The following is a 23300-nucleotide window of genomic DNA, read 5'->3' as shown; positions in this document are numbered from 1 at the left end:
CAAGGGAATTCCAGTGACAATTTAAGACTGCCAGTGAAAACAATATGATCGTTTAAGGGTCATCGGTATTACTAAAATCTCATTTAAATAATAAAATATGAATTTTAAATATTGATTGTCTCATACAATAATTAAACTGTACCTCTCAAAGACCACAAAAAAAGTCCGGCAATTCCCAAAAACAGTCCTAGGACCAGAGTTCAGCATCTGGCAAGATCTACCCCATAACATAAGGCCCAATTCACACTTTCTCCTCACACTTCATGAATAAACATCTCTTTATTCAAATAAGTTATACACTAACAAATTCCAGTAATTTTGATTCAACTTCAAATGGTAAATAAGTCATTCTGGCAAGACTGCAGAGTTTGCAATTCAAATTACAGAAATCTTAATAACGGGCAAAATAAAAATTAGCGGCATGATTCCTAAGGCACCGGAACTCCAATACTTTTATTGCCACAGCGGAAAGCGCACATAAATACTCCTCAATTTATAAGCCGAGGGGCCTGAGTGGACCAGGTGTTCTCACACCTATTTACCTGTAGTCTCAGAGAAGCATCCTGTTCAGGGACTCCGCAGACACCTGCTGGAACACGAAAGCTCCCCAACCTCAGACAGTAAGAGCTAATGTTGCGACTTCTCAATAAATAACAGTAGAACAGTCCCTGGATTAAATGATTTCCTTACCTTATCACCGTAAACAATAATTATTTGGCAGCTACCCTCTGCGAGCTTGCACGTGCTTATGAATAAATCAAGCCTTATTGATTTACTAAGCCAAAACGTTTTACGTTTCTCTCCTCTAATAAAAGCCATAATCCTCCACGGCACTTAGCGCTGCTTTAATGTAGGACGTCTCTTAATACTTTTAATATGAAAGATTAGGGCCGATTAGCTCATTTGCAGGAACACTGCTCTTTGAATGGCCAATTGGCCACTAACCCAGGTCTCTAAACATGTCCTTATTAATGGAGCTCTCCGGCTACTGACTGCTTAATGAAAGATAGTCATGTGCCACATCACGATGTTTCGGTCAACGATGGACCGCATAAACGACGGTGGTCCCATAAGATGAGTACCATATAGAGCCCGAGTGTGTGAGAGGCTATGCCATCCAGGTTTGTGTAAGCACACGCTATGATCGCACAATGATGACATTCTCAGAACGTGTGCCCATCATTAAGCAACACAGGACTGTACCGGGGCACTGCTGTCGTGCTGTTTCCTTCCTCGTAACATTTAACATAACAACGATGGCTCGCAATAACTCAAAGATCAAATTCCTTTAAAAGAGCAAGGCAGGAAAATATGGGACTATACAGAATGCTACGTGCTTGGGAAAAATATCACCTAAAATAATAAAATGAGTCTTCCAGTGCAGACACTTCAGAAAACAGAAGACTATTCTGGTCCATCCCAGATCATCTCAAAAGGTCTTGAGCACTGCACCCCGCATCTGACCAGGAAAGACAGTCCTCTCCCTTCCCCCATTAATGAGCAAAATCACCCAAAACTACCACCCTTCTGCTCAGTCCAACCATATTTTGAAGCTATGGTCATCCACATACTGATGGGTTCAACCTGGCTTCAGCTGATCTGACTCAGGGACTGATCACTCCTGGTTCTCCAGGTTCCAGCAACAACTGGAGTCTACAATTCGTTTTTTTTTTTAATTTTTTTGTTGAGGAAGATTGGCCCTGAGCTAAGATCTGCTTCCAGTCCTCCCCTTTTTTGCTTGAGGAAGATTTTCCCTGAGCTAACATCCGTGCCAATCTTCCTCTATTTTATTTGTGGGATGCCCTCCACAGCATGGCTTGATGAGCAATGTATAACCTGTGAACCTAGGGCCATTGAAGCAGAGCATGCAAACTTAACCACTCCACCACTGGGCTGGCCCCTACAATTCTTTGTTGAGCGAAATTCTATCCATTGCAGGCAACGATGGGCCCAGGCCCTCTCAATAACTTCCCAGTTTGTCCCAAATCCACTGAAACTCCATCATCCCCAACAGTAACACAGAAACTTTACTTTCATGCTTCGTACAGAGTCCTGGGCAAGATCCCCATAGATTCTAACCCCAAAACAAACTCCACTCCTCATGCATACGATAAGAAAATCAGCCCCCTCTCCTCCCTTCTTTCCTTTACATGGATCACCAACCAAGCACGTCAGACTGGAAAGCTTTTAGAGATGAGGTATCATAACCTCTTCATTTTAAGATGAGAAAATTGAGAGGGGCTCATCCACGTAGCTAAACTGGTGGCAGAGGCAAGATAAGAACCAGATCTTGTGGTTCCAACTGCAATTCTCTCCTTTCAAATCACCCCGATTCCTGGGATCGGTAAGGAGACCTCTGTTCCCATGGGGCATCCCAAACAAAAGCATCATGTGACAGATTGCTTTCACTACTGTTAATCTTCTACGATGCCTTCTAAGTTTAACCACGACAAAGATCCACCAGGTACAGTTGCAGAATGTACCCCGATGTTAGCTCTCTAAGATGGAAAACCACACAGACAAGAATCCTTGTTCAAAAATAGATTCTGCGATTCCCTGTGCAACGACGGCTGCCTCTGGCTACAAAGCAATAATTATCCTGTACTACAGCAATCAATAAAACCCTTTGCCCCATGAACCTGCTATTTCCTGACTTTGTTCTCTGTGCTAGAGATTTCCAAGTCATATTGATTACCTACTAAATTTTTTTAAAGTTCTTTAAAACGAGCAATAAAGAAATTCTCAGATTAGCATAACGGGTTACTGTTTCCACAGACTTCAAATCTTTCAGTCACATTAACGGTTTCCCTCTTTACAGGGTTTTCCCATTTTTCATTTTGGAATTTGTCATTTTAAGTGTGTCTGTGTCTCGCCTAATAGCACCAAGTCAGTAGGATACAAATTTGATAGTGTTTCTGAGACTGTGACGGCTGCCACATTTTTCACCCAAGTGAGAAAGAAGAAGTGATTAATAAACTATGCCCTCTGTCTCAAGCAACAGCATGGATTGGTACCAAATGAACCCATTAGCTCTTAAGAGTGCTGAAATTTGGTACCCCGGAACTTCTCACTAAAACTATGCACTAGAGAGCCTATTATGAAGTGAAACCATCTTATGTCCTTTCCAAGGGCGTTTAGCTCCCGACGTGTCAGACTTTAAGAGTGAGTCATGATCGCAAAAAGCAAGAGCAGCCAGGAGGCAAGACGGCAGCCCAGAGTCAGGGGCTACCTCTCTGTCCCCCGTTTTCCCCTCCCTTGGTGCCCCCAAGTGCATGCACGCCCCCTGGGATCAATGCACATCTGTCTGCACCCTCCTGAGTATGTGTGGGCATATCCATGTGGCTTTCGTGTGCAACGCTGGGCGAGCAGGACGATCTCTAATTCTCCAACGAGAGCTGATATTTTCCCAAAATGCCATCAGGACAGCTCCTGCATCAAGATAGGTTTATTTTATGGCAGATCAGAAATCATTGGGAAATTAAATAATCGTATGTTCTATAATATCTTCTCGCCTCAGTGGCTGTTTTAATTCAAAGCCAGATGGAATACTATTCAGTCTTTAAAAAGAAGGAAGTCCTGTCATATGGTACTATGTGGATGAACCTTGAGGACATTATGCTAAGTGAAATAAGCCAGGCACAAAAGGACAAACACTGCATGATTCCACTCATCTGAGGCATTTTAAAGCAGTCAAACTCCTAAAAGCAGAGAGTGTAATGGTAGTTGCCATGGGCCGGGTGGAAAATGGGGAGATGATGCTCAATGGGTAGAAAGTCTCAGCCACGCCAGATGAAAAAGGTCTAGAGAGCTGATGGACAGCATCGTCCTTACAGTTAACAATAATGTGCACCACACTTAACAGTTTGTAGGGGCCAGCCTGGCAGTGGTTAAGTTTGCTGGCTCTGCTTCAGCGGCCCGGGTTCACAGGTTCAGATCCTGGGTGTGGACCTAGCACCACTCATCAAGCCATGTGTGGCAACATGCCACATAAAATAGAGGAAGATTGGCATAGATGTTAGCTCAGCGCCAATCTTCCTCACAAAAAAAATTGTAAAGAGGATGAAAAAATAAAAGTGTCATTTATGACACAATTTAGGCTGGGTCGGGGACACTGTGACACAAGCATTATAGGAGCTTGTTCACCCCACTATTTGCTTATGCAGAACTGGAGAGGGAGTCAAAAATAAAGCCTGACCCATTAACAACCATTCTCTAGCACTCGCCTGAGAAGAACCCCTCAAGAGAGAGGTAAGAAATAAAGGCTCACCCTTCTAGACAGAAGCACACGACCAACACTGACTCAAGTGCTAGGAGAAAGGGCACAGAGAGAGAAGGCACCACGTGTAGAGATAACAGCCGAGATTCCTTTCCTTAAGGGTATCTACAAACTAGTAGGTAGGCGGCATCTTAACCTTCTTCACAAGATCATTCCATTATTCAATGAATATTTATTGAGAACTCGTCAGGTACAGGCAGTATGTGCTAGCGCTGGCGTACACAGATGAATGAACTCACACCATGAGCTCACTGTTCCGGGGGTGAAAGTTCCCTTTTCAAAAAGCCACACACTTGAAACTACAGTTGCACCCAGATGCCCAACAACTGACGAATGGATAAACAAAACGCAGTCTATCCACACAATGGAATATTACTCAGCCTTAAAAAGGCATGGAGTCCCAACACAAGCTGTAACATGGAAGAGCCTTGAACACATTATGCTAAGTGAAAGAGGCCCATGTTACAGTCACGTGCCACATAATGACGTTTCGGTCAACAACGGACAGCACATAGGATGGCTAGTGCTGTCCACAGATGAGCACCATAGGGCCCAGGTGTGTAGTAGGCTAAACCATTTAGGTTTAGGTAAGCATGCTCTATGCGCTCAAACAAGAGCAATCGCCTAACAACAAATTTCTCAGAACACAGCCCTGTCATTCAGTGACGCATGACTGTATACAATGCCATGTGTATGAAATGCCCAGAATAAGCAAGTCCATAGAAACAGAAGGTAGACGAGTGACTGCCAGGGCCTGGGGAGAGGGGAGAAAGGAAGGTGATTGTAATGGGTGCAGAGTTTCTTTATGAGAGGACAAAAATCTTCTGGAATTAGATAGTAGTAATGGTTGCATGACCTTGCGACTATAATAAAAATCACTGAACTGTACACTTTCAAGAGATGAATTTTATGCTATGTGAATTATATCTTACTTAAAAAAACAATCACAAGGCGGGGGGAGGCACAGCCACAAGAGTGATCAACACTAAGGGCGCAGGCGGCCTTGAGGGCAAAGGTAAGGTGTGACCTTGGTTGCCTGGGGGAGCGATAGATAAGCTGACCTCTGACGAGGAAGGGGAGAGGAAAGAGGATCTAGGCACAGGAGAGAACAGGTGCAAGGCCCCAAAGCAAGAAGGAAAGAAAGAAGGGCCTCTCTCTCCCTTCCGAGAGAGTGAAGGAGATGTCAGCTAAGGCCACGGTGATGGATTCAATCCTCACACATCACATAAATGCAACTCAGACTCCATGCATTTATTACGACCCTCTCTTTAGCAGACTCTCCCTGATGCACAAACAAGGGGCAGTAAAAACCATAGCCCGTTCCCACCCATCAGAAACACAACATATCAGAACTCAAAAAACAAGAGCTAATTCAAGTACTCCGAAAGGCAAGAGCAACTGCTAACAGGGTGGCCACGACGAGCCTCGGCATTCACGTCCCTTCAAAACAGGAAGAGCAATTCAAAATTAAAATAGGCAGGCAGGTACCAAGAAGATGGTGCACACGCCTGAGAAGGAGCATCAAAAGTCTTCAAGGGTAACAGCTGCCACCATCAAATACAAAACACAGAGAAGAGGGTGTTGAGATTCAAATATGTGGTAATGCCGTTTTTCTCACTTGCAGGATCAGATGAGCTCCTTAACGCATTTGTAATAGGCAGCCCACTGTCCCAGCAGGCTTTCTCGCCCTCAGCTCCATGGCAGTAACTCTTCATTTGGGGGCAGTCCTCTGCACTGCAGGATGGTTCAGCAGCATCCCTGGCCTCCTCCACTAGATGCCAGTAGCACCCCCTCACCTCCCCTCACAACCAAGCGGGCCTCCAGGACACTGCCAGCTGTCCCCTGGCATGGAAAACAGCCCCAGTAGAGAACCACTGCTTTCCAGCAGCTAAACGGATCTTATCTGCGCAAGCTTTGACATCGCTTCCCTCGGGAGGAATGTCCTCTCTCCTCATCTGTTTGGTTTTCCACATGCTTTGCACCCCGGCAGTCTCCCCACCACAAGATAGATTAAAACTTAGTGGAGAAGGCTGTTTCGGATGCTCAATAGCACTGTTCAAAATGTCAAGTCTCGAAAGCAAAAGAAAAGCAACACAATCCATCACCAAAGGCAAGACAAGACCTCAGTGGCTGGCCTGCCCTCAGCCTTCCTCTTCCACCTCTGCAAGTCCATCTGAAGATCAGGCCCCAAAAGCTTCAACTAGTGGGTTCGGCTCTGACATCTGAAAACACACCCGGTTCCCGCTCACTCCGGTGCCCTGAGACTAATGAAACTCAAGAAGCAACCTTTAAAGCACTAGATCTTCATCCTAAACCAGTTATCGAATCTCTACCAGGTTTCTCTACGAGCATCACCAATGAGGATCGCTGATCATTCAAAAGCCTTTGCGACGTGGACCAGCTTGCCGCACGGATGCAGGGAGCTTACCATCCGGGGGCATCAAGGCTTTGTTGTTCTGCGTGCACCACCCCACGGGGTGGAGATCCGCGATCACCACGTCACACCAGAAGTCGGCCCGGCGGTCCTCCCCATACCCACAGTAGCGCAGGAGCAGCAGCTGCCCGCAGGTGGTGATCACGGTGGCCACCCAGTACGTATCCGGGTTGTTCTTATTAGCCACCTCCAATTTCATGCCCGGCTGGAAGTTGCTCTGAATGCTGATTTCAACCTTAAGGAACCAGAAACACAAGAAAATCATTATTATACCAGACACATACATCCAGAAGATTACAGGAACTATTAAAAACACAGCATTGAAAAACAGTATTTCTGAGCCCTAGAACAGCACTAAGAGAAATATAATGCCAGCCAGCAATGTGACCCTAAATTTCCTAGTAAAGGAGCCAGCCCTGGTGGCCTAGTGGTTATAAAGTTCAGTGTTCACCACTTTGATGGCCCGGGTTCGTTTCCCGGTCATGGAACCACACCCGTCTGTCAGTAGCCGTGCTGTGGTGGCAGCTCACGCAGAAGAACCAGAATAACTTACAACTAAGATATACAACCACGCACTGGGGTTTTGGGGAGGGAGAAAAAGAAAAGATGAGGATTAGCAACAGACGTTAGCTCAGGACAAATATTTCCCAGCAAAAGTAGAAAATCTCCTAGCAGCCACACTAAAAAAGTGAGATAAAACAGATGCAGTTAATTTTAATAATGTATTTTATTTAACCCAATAGATCCCAAATATCATATCAAGATGTCACGAATATAAAAAAAATATTAGTGAGATATTTTACACCCTTCTTTTCTAATGAAGCCTCGGAAACTCGGTGTGTATTCTACACTGACAGCACATCTCAATTTGGCTGGCACACTTTTCAAGTGCTCAAAAGCTCCAGGAGGCTAGCAGCTACTGTGTGAACAGCACAACCTTAAAGAATGGATTTTCTTTTTATTAATTAAGGATCATAGTCTGTTGATATTTGCCAGCCCTCCCCCTAAAAGAAAGCTTTCCAGCCTGGTGGACATCCCAGAGCTAACACCCCTGATGTCCGTGAGTAGCAGTTGCTAAAAAGGGAGGATGGAATTCTAAATGGACCATCCTCGGGTCCACTGGTACTTTTCCTCTAAACCTGGCTTTAGCAGCCTGGGGAAATTGCGCACCCTGAAGAATCGTACATTTTGATTGAAAGGGAGGGAGGAGAACTGATCACATTTAAGAGACAGGAGCGACTCCGTATGCAGAGATATTGATAACTTCTTGGTAGCAAAAGGAAGGAAAAAGTTGCCGATCAATATCTCTTCCTTAAGCTGCCTCAAGGAATCTAACCAAGTCATCCAGCATCGTAAGAGGCAAATGTTACAATGGCTCTTGCAGCCTGAATGCCAGATGAGTTTCAGTTTTGCTAGGTTTTAATATTTAGCTTTTGGTTTCACTAAATGGCCACAATCACCTTCGTAATAAACCAGTAATTACAAGATTACGAGTGTCGGTATAAAAAGAGAATTAGGAAGGCAATCTATCACTATAAGGTCACCCAGATTTAAGAAGGTCTTAAATTCCTTTTTGAAAGAACATCTGACCACCGAAGAGATAAAATGTTGCATCAAATAAAGAATCAAAGTTCTGGCTTCCTCATTCGGCAAAAGAGCCAAAAGGAGGAACAGGTTGCTTATGATATGCAGGCTGCACCTTTTTCCTGGGTAGCCCCATGGAAAAAAATGTTTCTTAGATTTAAACTTCCACTTCCAGGAAAGCAACAGTAACGTCTCAGAACTTGGGTCCTGGAAATGTAGTCTTTTCCTTGCTAATGATACATTATCGAAATCTCCTTTCTAAGCAAAAATCTGATAAAAACTCAATTTTTTAATTTTCCTGGGATTTGCCCATGGCGGGGCATGCTATTTGCATTGTTCGAAGAAACAGTTCTGATGAGAATGATTTTTTTCGGTTTGATCCAACCATTTTGTGAATATTTACAATATGTCCTCTGATCTGACTCAATCTGCACACAAATGGCTGTCAAACTTTTAGGTGTCCTTTCACAATAAAAATATCAATTCAAAACAAAAATTACACCTCCCAAGAAGACATACACCTTGCAGCTCCTTGCTTAGTCTGCTGGCCTTTTATTTCTCTGAATCCACCTTACCTGTCTCCGGCTGTGGGCCTCTACATGGCAAGGGCAATGTCTAATTTGGCTTTTCAAGTCTAGAACAAGGTTCCAGCTGCACCCCATTTCCCACCCACAGTGCCCCGACCTGGGCCCAGCCCTCCATTAGGTGAGATAAGCTACAAGGGCAAGGCTCATCCTACCCGCAGTCATCTGGGAAAAGCCAGCCAACTTCCACATCACCTCTTTATGTCTAAGAAACCTTGGAATTTCCTTTCCTTTCCCTTCCTTTCTTCTGATCGGCTGTCGGCATCTCCCCGCAGATTCCCCTCCCACCGCCCCAAGCAGACCAGAGAGAGAAGGGAGGTCACCTACGTGTTTGAATGATGTGTGAGGAGCTGCACTGGCGCCCGTTTCTTCCAAATATTCCCCCCAGTTGAAGCCGATTTCCTCCAAGCTTGAACCTTCTTCTGTCGAAAGACCGAAAAAACAGAAGAGTAAGGACGTTAGAGCGACGAACAGAACGGTGCTCGCCTTCGATGAAGACCAGGGCATCTTTAGTGCAAGAGACAAATGAATTCAATGGTTTAGGAGGAAACCTGAATTCTCTGCAGAGCTTGAGTTGGCTGATTTTAGAGACAGTTGACTAAAGAAAGGAAACACTGAAGAAATTCTGCTTGGACTACCCAGACAAAACCTAGGGTAAAATCAAGCGCTCTTAAGTAAATGCAGTGAGATTTGTTACACAGCATACTTGCTGCCTCTGAGTGGATTGGTTTGGAATCAGCCACTGCAGACAGTCCGGTCTTCAGGGCAGCTGGAGGACACCACTGGGTGCTGAGTGAGCACCCTGATGTACACACAGCACCAGCACTTTGTCCACTGGCTCCTTACTACAGCCGCAGATGATAAAATAATATTACACACTGTCAGTGCCATAAGGGACTTTAGAAAGCATTGACTCCAATGCCACTTCGAAGGAAAAAAAAATTGAGGCCCAAAAGGATTGCTCAAGCGTGTGAGGCCACCTGGCCAGTTGGGGACAGAAACTGACCAGCTGTCAGACTGACCCCTGGTGCCCACCCTCCTGCCTTCTGCCATGACAGAGCCCTTGGGGCAAGCCACACCGGTAGAAACCAGCAGGACGTGTGTTTCTCTAGATACAAGGAACAAGGAGAAAGACAATCAAATGTACCACATGGTTCTGAAAACCATCACCACCTTTGCTGTGAAGGAAATCAAGCAATGCCCACAACATTTAAGACTGCACATGAACATATCACCTGTACAGTCGAAAAGCACCAAGTAACTCATTTTAGAATACAGAGAACGTACATGTCCTAGCTTCAAATGGAAAGCGCTGATAAGCTGTAAACATTACTTTAACCTATTGGAATGGCTATCATAGAGAAAGGACACACAGCAGTAAGGGCTGTCCACGCACATGGATAAGGAAGAGCTTCAAGAGTTCAGATTCTCTTTTCTTGCCATAACGCTCGCTGCAGGTTGGTGTTCAACCCGTGGATCCTCTCTTACCAAGAGCCGATTTCATAGGAGGGTAAGACCACAGCTCCAATTTCTCAGCTTCAACTTTGAGACCATTCCTTGCAGCTCTTCATTCTTCATACAATTCTAATCTAGGCATTTTACCAAAAATTTTGGTTTCCACCAAATTTTAATTCACCCACATTTCTGGTCTCTTCTCTCAAAATAATAGGCTGTGTGTGCTTTCGTGCTCACTCGGGTGTTCATTCAAGTTAACAAGAGAGGAGAGGGCCCACGGAGACTCCCCAGCGCGTCAGCAGAACACTGCTTCAGAAAGCTGTTACTCTCTGCAGCCTAAAGAAAAGACTTTCAAAAGCACCCCAAAAGTCACACCTAGAATGGCATTTTTAAAGTCAAAACCGTTATGCCCACCACTGGTAACTTTAAGTGAGATGGTTTTGGGGGTTTTTTGTTGAGGTCATCATAGTTTCCATCGTTGTGAATGTCAGTTGTACATTATTTCTTGATTGTCACCATACGTGTGCTCCCCCCCCAGGCCCCTTCCCCTGGTAACCACGGAGCCGTTCTCTTTGTGTGTGTGTTTGTTTATCCTCCACATGGGAATGAAGTCATATGGTGTTGGTCTTTCTCAGCCTGGCTTATGTTGCTTAACATAATACCCTCCAGCTCCATCCATGTGGTTGCAAATGGGATGATTCTCTTTTTTATGGCTGAGTAGTATTCCATTGTATATATATATATATATACCACATCTTTATCCAATCATCAGTCGATGGGCACTTAGATTGTTTCCATGTCTTGACTATTGTGAATAATGCTGCCATGAACATAGGGGTGCAGAGATCTGTTTTAATGATAACATCACAAAATTTAGGGTTCCCACAACAAGCCCTTTTCGAATCTGTAACTTCTAGGACATCCTCCAGGCCTATGTGCCCCAGGCAGCTGATTCTCTAAAGACATTTCAAGGAGCAATAGATAAACACACAATGTTTATGAGTGGAGGTCTCATAAACCCGGAGCAAATATTTACAGCCGATTCACAAACCTCTGAAACCCATAAATATTTTATCAAGGAAACTCTGACAACCTGGCTGCTCTGCAAATGAACCAGTTGCAGGCATTTCCCCATGATGTAATGAAAACAGATTATGAAAGGCTACTAAGAAAATTTCACGTTTTAAAAGAAAACAGGCATGTTCATTAGTGGCGGTCCAGTTTTGGAAAACAGAAAGTTGCTTATGTGACCGAAATATTTCATAATAAATAGAAAAAGAAGACCTTCCTGAAAGTTGGAATGCAAGCAACCGCATGGTGAAAAATGGATTTAAACAAACAGCTCACACACCTTTTTTTAAGTAATCAAACCTTGGATTGTACAATCTTACAATGTGAAATAAGGTTAACTCTGCAAGGCTGCATATTAAAGTCTGTGACCAGTGCCCAATAAAGGAATGGAGACTGAGCAGGTCTAGAAGGAACGAAATCTTACAGAGCACCTTCTGGTGCGCTAGCTGTTTTTTTTTTTTTTTTTTTAACGTGAAAAGAGAAAGAAAGATGACATTAACCTTTTGTTACTTAACTGCTGACAGTCAGTTCATACTGTCCCAAGGTTGGGAAAATAGTTCCACAGACACACAGCATGAATGAAACTCAGAAGGACTGGCCATCGCCAATCCTAGATGGGAGCTCATGGCCATGGGATTCACCCAGGGAGGGGACAGTGGCCTGGACACAGAGGTCCTCATGGCTGTCTCAATTACCCAGATGGCCAGAGAGATTTTCCAGAAAAAAGAAAACACACAAAAATCACCCAATCTCCGAGGTAGGGGAGGCGACAACTCTTCAAAAGACAGTTTGAAAAACAAGGGAAGATGGAGTAAGACGGAACTGGTTCCCAGCATGAGGAGAAAGAGATCTGAATTTTTCTAATAAGAATGCAGAGGTTAAGTCTGCATGCTCCACTTTGGCGGCTGGGGGTTCGCCAGTTCAGATCCCGGGTTCGGACCTATGCACCGCTTGGCAAGCCATGCTGTGGCAGGCGTCCCACATATAAAGTAGAGGAAGATGGGCACAGATGTTACCTCAGGGCCAGTTTTCCTCAGCAAAAAAGAGGAGGATTGGCAGCAGATGTTAGCTCAGGGCTAACCTTCCTCAAAAAAAAAAAAAAAGAAGAATGCTGACTCCTTTCCTTCCAGAATAGAAGAGCCTGTGGGACTCCAGTTAATATATCCTAAAGCCAAAAAGAAAAAGAAAAAAGCCTACATTTACAGAATAATTGTTTTCACTTAGAGGCTTGCCCAATCTGAATGCGCAATGCCACTTTATCTAGACTTCATCAGGAAATTACATTTAGCCGGCCTGGAAAAATAATGTCAAGGAATCTATTTATCACCATGTCAGCACACTGTTTTGCTTGCTTTTATCACGGCAATTGAAGAAGCCTAGAGTTCCAGAAATCCAATTTTGGCCCGCTTCCGTCTTGGTGTGCCCCGTGACAGTGGTGTCCATCCTGTCCACCGGGGAGCCTACTCAAGCTTATCCTGGCATCCCATCCTCAGCGCTCCTGGCAGAAGGAGGAATTTTCTCTTGCACCTATTTCATTTACAGGACTGGGTGTCAGTCCCTGACCCCAAATATCTTTAAGCTTTCCTTAGGAAAAGAGGCAAAAAGGAAAACGTAAAAAGCTGTTAATGAGACTGAGAGTCCACTTAAGCTGAAGTCGTCATTTCAGAGGGATGACCCATCTCAATGCCAGGAATTGCAGCCGCTGGGGGTGGGGACCAGGGAGCCCAACCACACAAGATCAACCGGGAGCAACCAGGTTAGACTTCCGTCCCGTGGCCCCATCATTCTGGCAGAGAAGACCTGTAGGCATGTAAGTGCAGCCACTTACCAGGGAGATGCCATCCTGTGTCACATAACACATGGGGAGAGAGGACGGGAGATGACAGAGGAGAGGACCAGAGAGAATGTGAGCTGTCCCTGGGTGCGTAAAGTGTGTGGGTGTGGGGTGTGCAAGGGGTGTGTGTGCACGCACACACATTTATGTATCCAGGGTGCCTTCTCCCTGCACTGAAGGGCAGGACAGCCCAGGGCGTCAGAACCAGCCCTAGAGCCTCAGGACCCCTGGGATGAAGTCCCTGCTGGTAGCCAAGAGCCAAGCGACTCTTCATCCATAATATGCGGATAATAAAAGGAGCTTTCCCACCAGTTGTGGAAGGATTCAAGGACCCCACACATGTAACACGCCTAAGAGAGTGCCTGCCTCACAGCCTGATCGCAGGATCCCGTACCTGCTGTCCCTGGTTTGCAAGTCTTAGAACCAGCTGAAGAATGCCGACTTTGCCATCTCTAGCTCATCCCATCCATGAATCTCCTCGGAACCGTTTCCAGGGAAAAGACCCTCAGCACCAACACACCGCCCGGCCCGACGGGTGTCACGGTTCGTCCCAGAACCGAATAGCCCCACAACGGAGGCCAGAAGGGAAGATAATTTACGTACTAACAAGTTCAAAGGGAACTGCTTGGGAAAATCAATAAACTCCTTGAAGACTCATACTTGAGGGTGTTATTAACACTCTAAATGTTCAAAACTAAACTGGAGTTTCTAGAAGTCAGCCTCCACTCTCTACATAGTTTCAGATCCTGCTGGAAATGTGCTTCCTCTTTAGGAGTCCATCTTTGTGGCACCAGCTCAAAGTCTGCTCACAAGGACATACGGAAATTCCAAGGAGAAAGGACCAATTAGCCATTTAGGGGGAAAAAACATCAGGGCCAATATCTGAAAAATTTAAGATAATTTTAGAGCTGTTTAGAACTATTTCTACGAAAGATCATGGCATCCTGGATGATTTGGGCCTCGCATCACACAAGAGCAAGGAAGTAACAGAATATACACGATGGGCTTTCCTCAAAGCATACCCCAGCCAATTATATACAAAACGTGGTGCTTCAGGGCTAGCCCAGTGGCACAGTGGTTAAGTTCGTGCCCTCCACTTTGGTAGCCCAGGGTTCGCAGGTTCAGATCCCAGGCGTGGACCTACACACCACTCATCAAGCCATGCTGTGGCAGTGTCCCACATACAAAATAGAGGATGTTAGCATCATCCACAAGGAAATCCACTCCAAACAATTTTCCTGACACATACGACTATTAAGTTTCAGAATCTACCTCAGCTAGAGAGAGAGACACTGCATCTGTGTGAAAACAATAAGTCAACACGGTTGGCTTTTAAACCATTTTAAAAACATACCGTTGGAAATGATGCAGCAACAGAAATCAGACATGTGTACGACAGAAACACGAAGAAAGCTCAGGGACTCCAAACGTGGAAAAATAACCCCACTTGGCAAACATCAGAAAGGCATATTTATACTTAAATAAAAGTAGAATGATGAGGGTAAACCTTCACTCTGGGACCACGCTCTCTCAGAAAAAGAATTTCCATATTCCCGCCGGGAGACGAGGGTTCAGCTCTGCTTTTAGGGTAAGTTTGCTCACTTCTACAATAAAGGAGGGGAAATGAGCTGATTTTGAAACAGACACTAACATCTTTCAACATATTTAGGCAATTATTTTGAGCTTTTCCAGATTTTTTCCAGATAAGATAATTCCAGACACAGACTTAATCAAATAAATTCAATGACATCAACCCATCTGTGATTCTCTCATTGATTGCTCTCATCAAAACGTGAAGATAAATCTCGTAACTTTTGGACAACGGTCAAATGCCCCACTGAGTTAATGATCAACATTTCTTTACATGAATTCATCACAGCAAAGTGTTTATGAGTCTGAGACCTAAGTTATCCTTATTTAATTAGGAAAGATAAAAAAAATTTTTTTTTAAAGATTGGCACCTGAGCTAACATCTGTTGCCAATCTTTTTATTTTCCTTCTTCTCCCCAAAGCCCCCCAGTACATACTTCTCTATTGTAGTTGCAGGTCCTTCTGGCTCTGCTGTGTGGGACGCTACCTCAGCACGGCCTGATGAGCAGTGCTAGGTCTGTGCCCAGGATCCGAACCAGCGAAACCGAAGCAGAGCGTGCAAACCTGACCACTCGGCCACGGGGCCGGCCCCTCAAAATTTACCTTTTTAAAAAAACTCTATTGGGTAAGTATTCAGAAAAAGACGCATTTATAAATTCACTGGTTAAATATAAAATTCTAGGGGGCCAGCCCGGTAATGGAGTGGGGTTAAGTTCAGGAGCTCCACTTCAGCAGCCTGGGGTTCTCAGGTTCGGATCCTGGGCACAGACTTAGCACGGCTCACCAAGCCACACTGTGGCACCACCCCATATAACACAGAGGAAGACTGGCATGGATGTGTTACCTCAGCGACAATCTTCCTCAAGCAAAAAAGAGGAAGACTGGCAATAGATGTTAGCTCAGGGCCCATCTTCCTCACAAACAGACAAAAAAAAAACTATCAAAGACTGGTTTAGATTGGTTTCGTTTTAGATTTCTTAAGGGAGAAACACTTTGCCCCAAATTCCCATGACCTGAATCTCCTTCACATGACACCCTTTTCTAAAAGATGCGCTCAAGGTTTTGGAGGTGGTCTTGAGTAGCAGCATCTAACGCTTGGGCATCCTCTCTTTCTGGGCACAGAGGAGAGAATTCTATTTCCTCGCCTCCCTCACAGCGGCAGAAACACGACACGTGACTGGTTCTGGGCAAGAGGTTCTGAGCAGAAGTGACACCTGTCTCTTCTGAGCTAGAGCAGTGAATTAATGATTCAAGACACTCCAGGGGCCGGCCTGGTGGCACAGCGGTTAAGTTCACACATCCCGCTTTGGCGGCCTGGGGTTCGCTGGTTCGGATCCCAGGTGCAGACATGGCATCGCTTGGCACACCATGATGTGGCAGGCATCCCACATATAAAGTAGAGGAAGATGGGCACGGATGTTAGCTCAGGGCCAGTCTTCCTCAGCAAAAAGAGGAGGGTTGGCAGCAGATGTTAGCTCAGGGCTAATCTTCCTCAAAAAAAAAAAAAGGACAGTCCAGCTCTGCCTCCCTCTAAGAACAAACGCCCCCAAAGCCCCATGATGAGTGCCGGCATCGTACGATGGCATGGAAGGACTGGGTGAAGCAGGTTCAGAGTCCATCTGAAACAGTGTGAATGATTTATCAACAATTATTGTGCTGAGCCATTGAGATTTTGAGGCAATTCGTCACCTCATTATAACCCAGCCCACACCATATATAGGTATATAGGGAATAGAGAATATTAACTTTGATATCCAGGTAATATTAATTTTAAACCAAACTTGGCATAACTTTCAAGCTGCTCTGTGCTTATAAATATGACAACAGATCCTAGAAACAGGCAAGTATGAGATCTAGAAATGTTGCCCTGTTGTTTCCTGAACATTTATCAGAAAGATATGGCTCCATAAATCAAAAGGCCAAATGGATTTTAGAAACAAAATCATACCTGAATCGAGGTCTCCGTTACCGTTCGCTGAGCTCTGATGTTTCCCCAAGGGGGAAGATGCGGGGTCTGGCATCCTGGACCCTGTCAGACTGCTCTCCATTCCTAAGGAGTAAGGATCCTCTTCGCTTAATTCATTATGCAGGAAAAATTACCTAAGGGCAACCAACAATGAAAAAAAAAATAGAGGACTTTAATTATATTCACTTATTTTTAAGCTCTCCAAAAATATCACCCTCCTATCAGAGTTCCTACCATTTCAGTATAACACGCAGGATGCCATGCAGTGCTGATACCAAAAAGTACCAGGAATAAAGACTAAAGGGAACATGTTTACACAAGGTCAACAACGAAGGTCACAGCATAGCAAAACCATCAGTTTCCTAGAGGTCATTATCACCAGTAAGAGGAACATATTTTTCACCAAATAGAATCTACGTTTCAACCCCCAATCTACCTCCGTAGCAATGACCAGACGCTCTGCCACTCAGCTGTTCCCCCCTCTCTCCCTCGATGCTGTGAAGTGACAAGCCCTCCCCAGCCCCAGCATCGCCACACACAGGCAAGACGTCTGCTGTGTCCCAAGGGATGTGTTAAGAAACCCAGTTAAACGATCAATGTTTGCAAATAATGTGGTCTTTGACTTCTCATATTTTTCCCCTAACAAAATGGCTATTCCACACTTGCATTCTGATATGACTGGTGGAAAAACAGGTCAAACGACAGCCAGTTCTCGTAGAATCCTACAATTGGTTCGTTTACACCACAGCCCATGACATGTCCAGGTGTGGTTCTCCTGAGGGTCAGCCAGGCACAGCTCTGTGGTCAGACAGAGCCACGCAGGGTTTTCAAAGCTCTCATTCATTCGACATTCGCTTTTATTTCACATGTAGATAAAAGTCTAAATAGGTAAAGGAGCAAGGATAGGTGAAGAAAACAAAGGCTGGGGCATCCACACCTATAAAGGGGATATTTTGACACTCACATACTGGAAAAGTTATCTTTTAAGAACCCCGTCCCCTTCTTAAAGCACACACACCCCGTTTGGTTCCGGTTCCCTTCCCGGAAAATATTGTGAGGTTTTGTCAAAATTCGAGGTTCATGAAAGAACGTGTTAATCATTTCTGCAAAGGCAGGAGGAAGCCTGGATATGTCTGTTGCAAGGACTAAGAGAAGAGACTGGAAACGCACCAGGGGCGCAGCACTGGAATTTAATCAGCATGTATTTATCCACCTGCCTATACAAAATGCTCTTCCAGACACCATGGGGAGGATGCAAAGCTATTTCTCAATCAAAGCACAAATTGTAGAATAGGAACTATAAAAATATCTAGACTGGATCATTAAACAGTAATTTAGGCATCTTGCTACAAAGATCCGTACACGAATAAGCAAATAAAGTGACAGCCAAATACAGAGGGCAATTGCAAACAAGTAGGAGATGATCTTTTATTCATTCAACAAACATTCTCTGAGCACAGGGACTTCTATTTTCTGAAGCACAAATGAGGGCCTACGGTCTGAGGCACAGAAGTCAAGATCCACGATACAAATAATTTAAATCAGGACTATTCTGGAAAATGTGAGAGCCAGCGTCACAAGGCAGGGTACTGGGTACAAAATGGTTCCTTTGGTTTGTTTAAAAATCACATAAAGGATGGGTAAACACCAGGACTAAAGACCGCCTTCCAGGTGCCCATTGTAGCACTATGGGGGGTAAACCAAGGGTCTTCATCTCAGCGTCTAGGAGGTCCCGAGAGAGAGTGGAAGAAAATAGGGTGTGTAAAGTAATGTCTTAAACCTAAATAGAAACTGGGGATTTTTTTTAATAATTAAATTTTTTAATAATTAAAAAAAAAGGAGGGGCTGGCCCCGTGGCCGAGTGGTTAAGTTTGCGCGCTCCGCTGCAGGCGGACCAGTGTTTCGCTGGTTCGAATCCTAGGCATGGACATGGCACCGCTCATCAAACCACGCTGAGGCAGCGTCCCACATACCACAACTAGAAGGACCCACAACGAAGAATATACAACTATGTACCGGGGGGCTTTGGGGACAAAAAGGAAAAAAATAAAACCTTAATAAAAAAGAAAATGAAGTTATCTCAGACCGCTAGTGAATTATTTGAGGAGCTTAGCTTCTGAAAGCTTCGCTGGAACCACCACCAAATACAAGAACCCGTTTTACAGAAACATGGGTTCTAAGAGTACTTAAAACAGAGGACCCTGGCAAACCCTGCATTTTAATATTGAGGCTGGCTAATTTTACTCCAAAAATTATTTTCTCAAAATGATGTCACCATTTGGGACATCAGTTTGCTAAAATAACCCACATGGTGGCGCGCAGAACGGCATTCTCCTAAGAGCGCTCCTGTGCAATTCCTATCACGACACGGACACACGGATTTGCAGAGAGCCCCGCTTCTGGAGATCTCCTCCCCACGAGCTGCACACAGGCGAGCAGAGGCTGGACTTCACGGTGGGTAGCGGGACTCAGCGGTTCGTCTCCACTGCCATTGGGATATAAGGGACCATCCCTGATGCGAGCTGCAGAGAAACCACCTACTGAGGAGCAGGGAGGCCATCCAACCAAACAGCCAACACCCAAGCGGCTCCCCCCGAGAGAACGGGGAGCACTGGATAACTCAGCAAATGAAACACACACCCCGCCCACAATGACAGGAAGTGTGGCCGCGAGTAGAGATCACTCCATCACTTACACCGCAGTCCAACCCCCGCCGACTCCAGGGGCAACAAGGTGGCCTGGGCAGAGGAGGAGGAAGACGGCAGCACACTGGGAAACGGCCTTCCTGACCACCCTCCAGTGGGTGACCCATCGGGGAAATTACCAAGAACCCGGAGGGGAGAAGGGCCTGCATCCGGAGGGAAAAGATGGGAGGGGAGACACCGGAGCCTGGCAGAGACCCCATCCTAACGGAGGGAAGCACCCAGAAATCAAAACAACTTGTAAATTAAGTCGGATGTTAGTGGGTGTTAAGTGCTACAGGAAAGAAGAGACAGGTGAGCGAGGGAGGGCGACGATGATGGGGCGATGGCCAGGCAAGGCTGACAAAGGGGTAGCTGAACATAGACTTGAGGCCGCAATGGCGAGGCAGGGCGGACCCCAGCCCCACGAGAAGAGAACGTTTGCCCAATAAGGACCCGAACCTGCATTTCCCACTGCAGGCACAGTGGACTCTGCAGGATTTCATTCCAGGAAGTGACATGATCAGATTTGTTCTCGAAAAATCACTCCGGGACCCATATACCAGACAGATGCACAGACAGAGGCAAGACTGAATGGAAAGAGGCGAGTTAGAAGAACGCACAGAGGCAGGTCTGAACCGAGAAGGAGAGCAGAGAGGGAGGAAACGAGGTCACCAGGCATCTGAAGGTGGAATTCACAGAAAACGTGAACAGTGAGCATCTCCCAATATTAACAAAACACAGTCTTTGCACAGCACGCAGTCAGGTTCCCGGAATAAACTACTTCACTTTCGGCAGCTAGCTCTCAGCAACGAAGGGAACCTACACAGCGCTGATGGAAACAGATAATCTGGGGAGAAAATATATTTCATTTGAGAAGGCCAAACCGTTCCACAGAAATTTACTTTCAATGGAGTTTGGGGGGCAAATCTTACTGGTGACAATCGATCCATAAGCTTTGCAAAATAAAAACAGGATTTTAAAACGCAAACACGTTTCCTGACTATAACACCCTAACCCCAAAAGAGGCTACTTTTAAAAGGAAGCCTATTTCCTTTTGATTCTTAAAATACACACAAGTTCAAGGCCAAAAGTAAAAGTGTCTATTCATGGAAGCAGCACTTTTTCAAAGACATGAGAAGAAGGCTCAGAAGACCGGGTTTTTAAAGGGCAACTTCCTGTTTTTTACAACATACTTTGCGACCTTGTGTAAAGTTAATCCTACTATAATTGGCTCTTCTTGTCTCCACAGTTGATGAACAACAGATTTATAGGACTAGAACTTCTTAGAAAGGTTGTCTCAGCCCAATGACAAAATCAGTGAACCTGGAGAGTGAGGGGTCGCAAGGCCTCCGTCTAGCTGTGTGACTTACACAAATTACTTAACCTCTCTGTTCCTCAAACTTCTCATGAGTTAAATAAGAAGGTTGGATGAGATGCAATCAATGGCCCTTTTCAAATCCAAAATTCTGTGAATCTACCAGGGCTTTTTCAGTATTAATTGTGTATTTTCTGCATTCAGATTACCCATTTATCTGAACCAAATTTAATACAAAAAGCATCTTCTTCTCTCAACTGTATCCTGCGTCCTGCCTCCTCCTATCATCTGGGGAGTATTCAAAGAAAAAACTATTTTAGCAATAAGCTAAGCAAGGCCTTGTTAGGAAGGAAATGGGTGTGGAAGAACACTCATTAGGTATTATTCTAAGACTAAAAAGAAATTATTGGGGGCTTATTATCTATTCTGAATTCTCTCTAGACCATCAAGGTCCAACAGAAATTTCTATACCTTCAAGGTCCAACACAGTAACACACGTGGCTACTGAGCCTGTGAAATGTAGCTAGTGTGATTGAGGATCTCAATTTTAACTTTAATTAATTTTAATTTAAAAGCCATACCTGGCTGGCAGCTGCCATATCAGACAGCACAGCTAGAACACCACATAGGTAAGCCAGAGTTTATGGTATTTGAGCTTGGAGCGTGTCCTAAATAACCATCAATTCTTGGCTCTCTTAAAAGTTTTAATTTAATCGCAGCAAGCTAGTTAAAAGAGAACACAGGAATTTTAAAACCTAAGAAACTCCAGAAGGAGACGTAACAGTTTCCCCATAATATTCTCCAAATATTTCATAGCAATTAAATTTCCCCCATAATGTTCCACAAATCTTTCACAGCAAACTTCCCAGTGTAGCAGGTTTTTATTAAATGTGCTGCATTTCTGCATCAATACAATTTCAAAAGAGAAGCAATCTTACATACCAGGTTATGTGCGTCATGCTAAGATTTTCATTTATCTATAAACTTACAATCATTCCACCTCAAAAAGGTAATCAGGCACAAAATTTTCCTGTAAAGGGGAAAAAAAAAGTCCATGAACGTTCATAAATCAGTCAAGTATCAATGGCTTATATGATACTTATTAAAGGGGAAAAAGTTGGCTAAAGTTTTTACGACTCTTCAGTGATCCGATTCTACCCATTTGCCTCTAACAGACACTATAAAAAAAGAAATCTGGGCGTGGAAAATAGGACATCGACCTAAATGCACCAAATCAGTCGTTTTTAATAGAACTCACGGGTAACAATATAAATACCAAAAAGAAAGCCACCTGAATGGGTGGCAGAGGAAAACCTCACATTATTCCCTAAGGACAAGTGACAAGGCTTTGTCCACCCGGGTGGCTGCAAGGTTTATTTATTTTAGCGAATGACCTGTCACCCTTTCCCTTTTTCGACAACGTTTACTTTCATCCTTCTGGTAAAAGGTATACACACTGTCTTGTAGAAATCTGGGAAAATAAAATTATAAAGGAATAAATTAAAGTTAAAACCACTCATAATCCCAACACCCAAGGATCATCTCTTTTCTATTTCTAGTACCTCCTCTTGATAGCTTCTCTGCAGGTTGCTTTTTTTGAGTTCATCTAGAATTTAGAATTGTGATTCACTTTTCATTTAAGATTCCACAGAAAGCATCTCCCCACGTCATGAAAATTTCTTTGGAAACGTGACTTGAAACGGTTGTATAACTTTTATTAGAATAGGAATAAGGTCATGTATTTGCCACGCCCCTACTGCAGACCATGAAGTATTTTCTTTATTTTTCACCATTATAAACAGCGTGGTGGCGATCACATTCAGCCGTAAATTCCACTGCATCTCTGATGTTTCCTTCCCGGGTAATCCTAGAAGATAGAGTGTGGGGCCAAGTGTAGGAACACGTTTGAGCCTCAGCTGACCAACTGCTAACATGCTGTCCAGTCTGCCGTCCTTGCCCTGTGACCAGCGGTGGGAGGGAGAATATGTCTAAATGCAATCTCCTCCTTGGCCATAAAGAGGGTTTCCCTTCACCTTTTTCAATTTGATATTCAAAAAATACCAGTCTCCAGCCACTGTAATTTATAACCGGCATGTGGTCCCTCTGTTCACATCCTTCCCACATTTTAACTCTGTTGGTATTTTGCATGGATTTTTAAGAGCTCTACCTTTTTTTTTTTTTTTTTTGCAGGAGAAGATGTGCTCTAAGCTAACATCTGTTGCCAATTTTCCTCCTTTTTCTTCCTTTTTTCCCCACAAAGCCCCAGTACATAGTTGTGTATAGTTCTAAGTTCTGGTTCTTCTATGTGACCCACCCCCACAGCATAGCTCCTGATAGCCGAGCGGTGTGGTTCCCCACCCGAGAACTGAACTGGGGCCGCCGAAGTGGAGCACACTGACCTTTAACCTCTAGGCCATCAGGGCTGCTCAAGCTGAACACATTTTATCTTGCAAAACTTATGCAAATATTTTCCCCATTTTTCCCTGTAGAGGTCCCTTCTGATCTAC

At 44.5% G+C, this 23300-nt stretch overlaps 1 protein-coding gene across 6 annotated transcripts in view; it reads right to left on the bottom strand.

Moving 5' to 3' along the window:
* The window catches only part of SFMBT2 (Scm like with four mbt domains 2), a 244773-nt gene that overhangs the window by 204177 nt on the left and 17296 nt on the right, over positions 1 to 23300 (bottom strand). For 4 of the 6 annotated variants that reach the window (XM_001499964.6, XM_005606938.4, XM_070255302.1 and 1 more), the window contains exons 2-4: positions 16777 to 16928; positions 9206 to 9300; positions 6705 to 6945 (exon numbers count right to left, since the gene is read on the bottom strand). In XM_001499964.6, the coding sequence (XP_001500014.1) occupies positions 6705 to 6945; positions 9206 to 9300; positions 16777 to 16876 (436 nt within the window). In that variant the 5' untranslated portion in view covers positions 16877 to 16928. Of the gene's footprint in view, positions 1 to 6704; positions 6946 to 9205; positions 9301 to 16776; positions 16929 to 21782; positions 21804 to 23300 lie in introns of those variants that run through there. The other 2 variants (XM_070255303.1, XM_005606941.4) reach the window with 2 other exon arrangements.

The sequence above is a fragment of the Equus caballus genome, chromosome 29 (genome assembly GCF_041296265.1).
Source record: "Equus caballus isolate H_3958 breed thoroughbred chromosome 29, TB-T2T, whole genome shotgun sequence".
NCBI classification, from domain to species: domain Eukaryota; kingdom Metazoa; phylum Chordata; class Mammalia; order Perissodactyla; family Equidae; genus Equus; species Equus caballus.
This window is presented reverse-complemented; position numbering and strand designations above follow the sequence as displayed.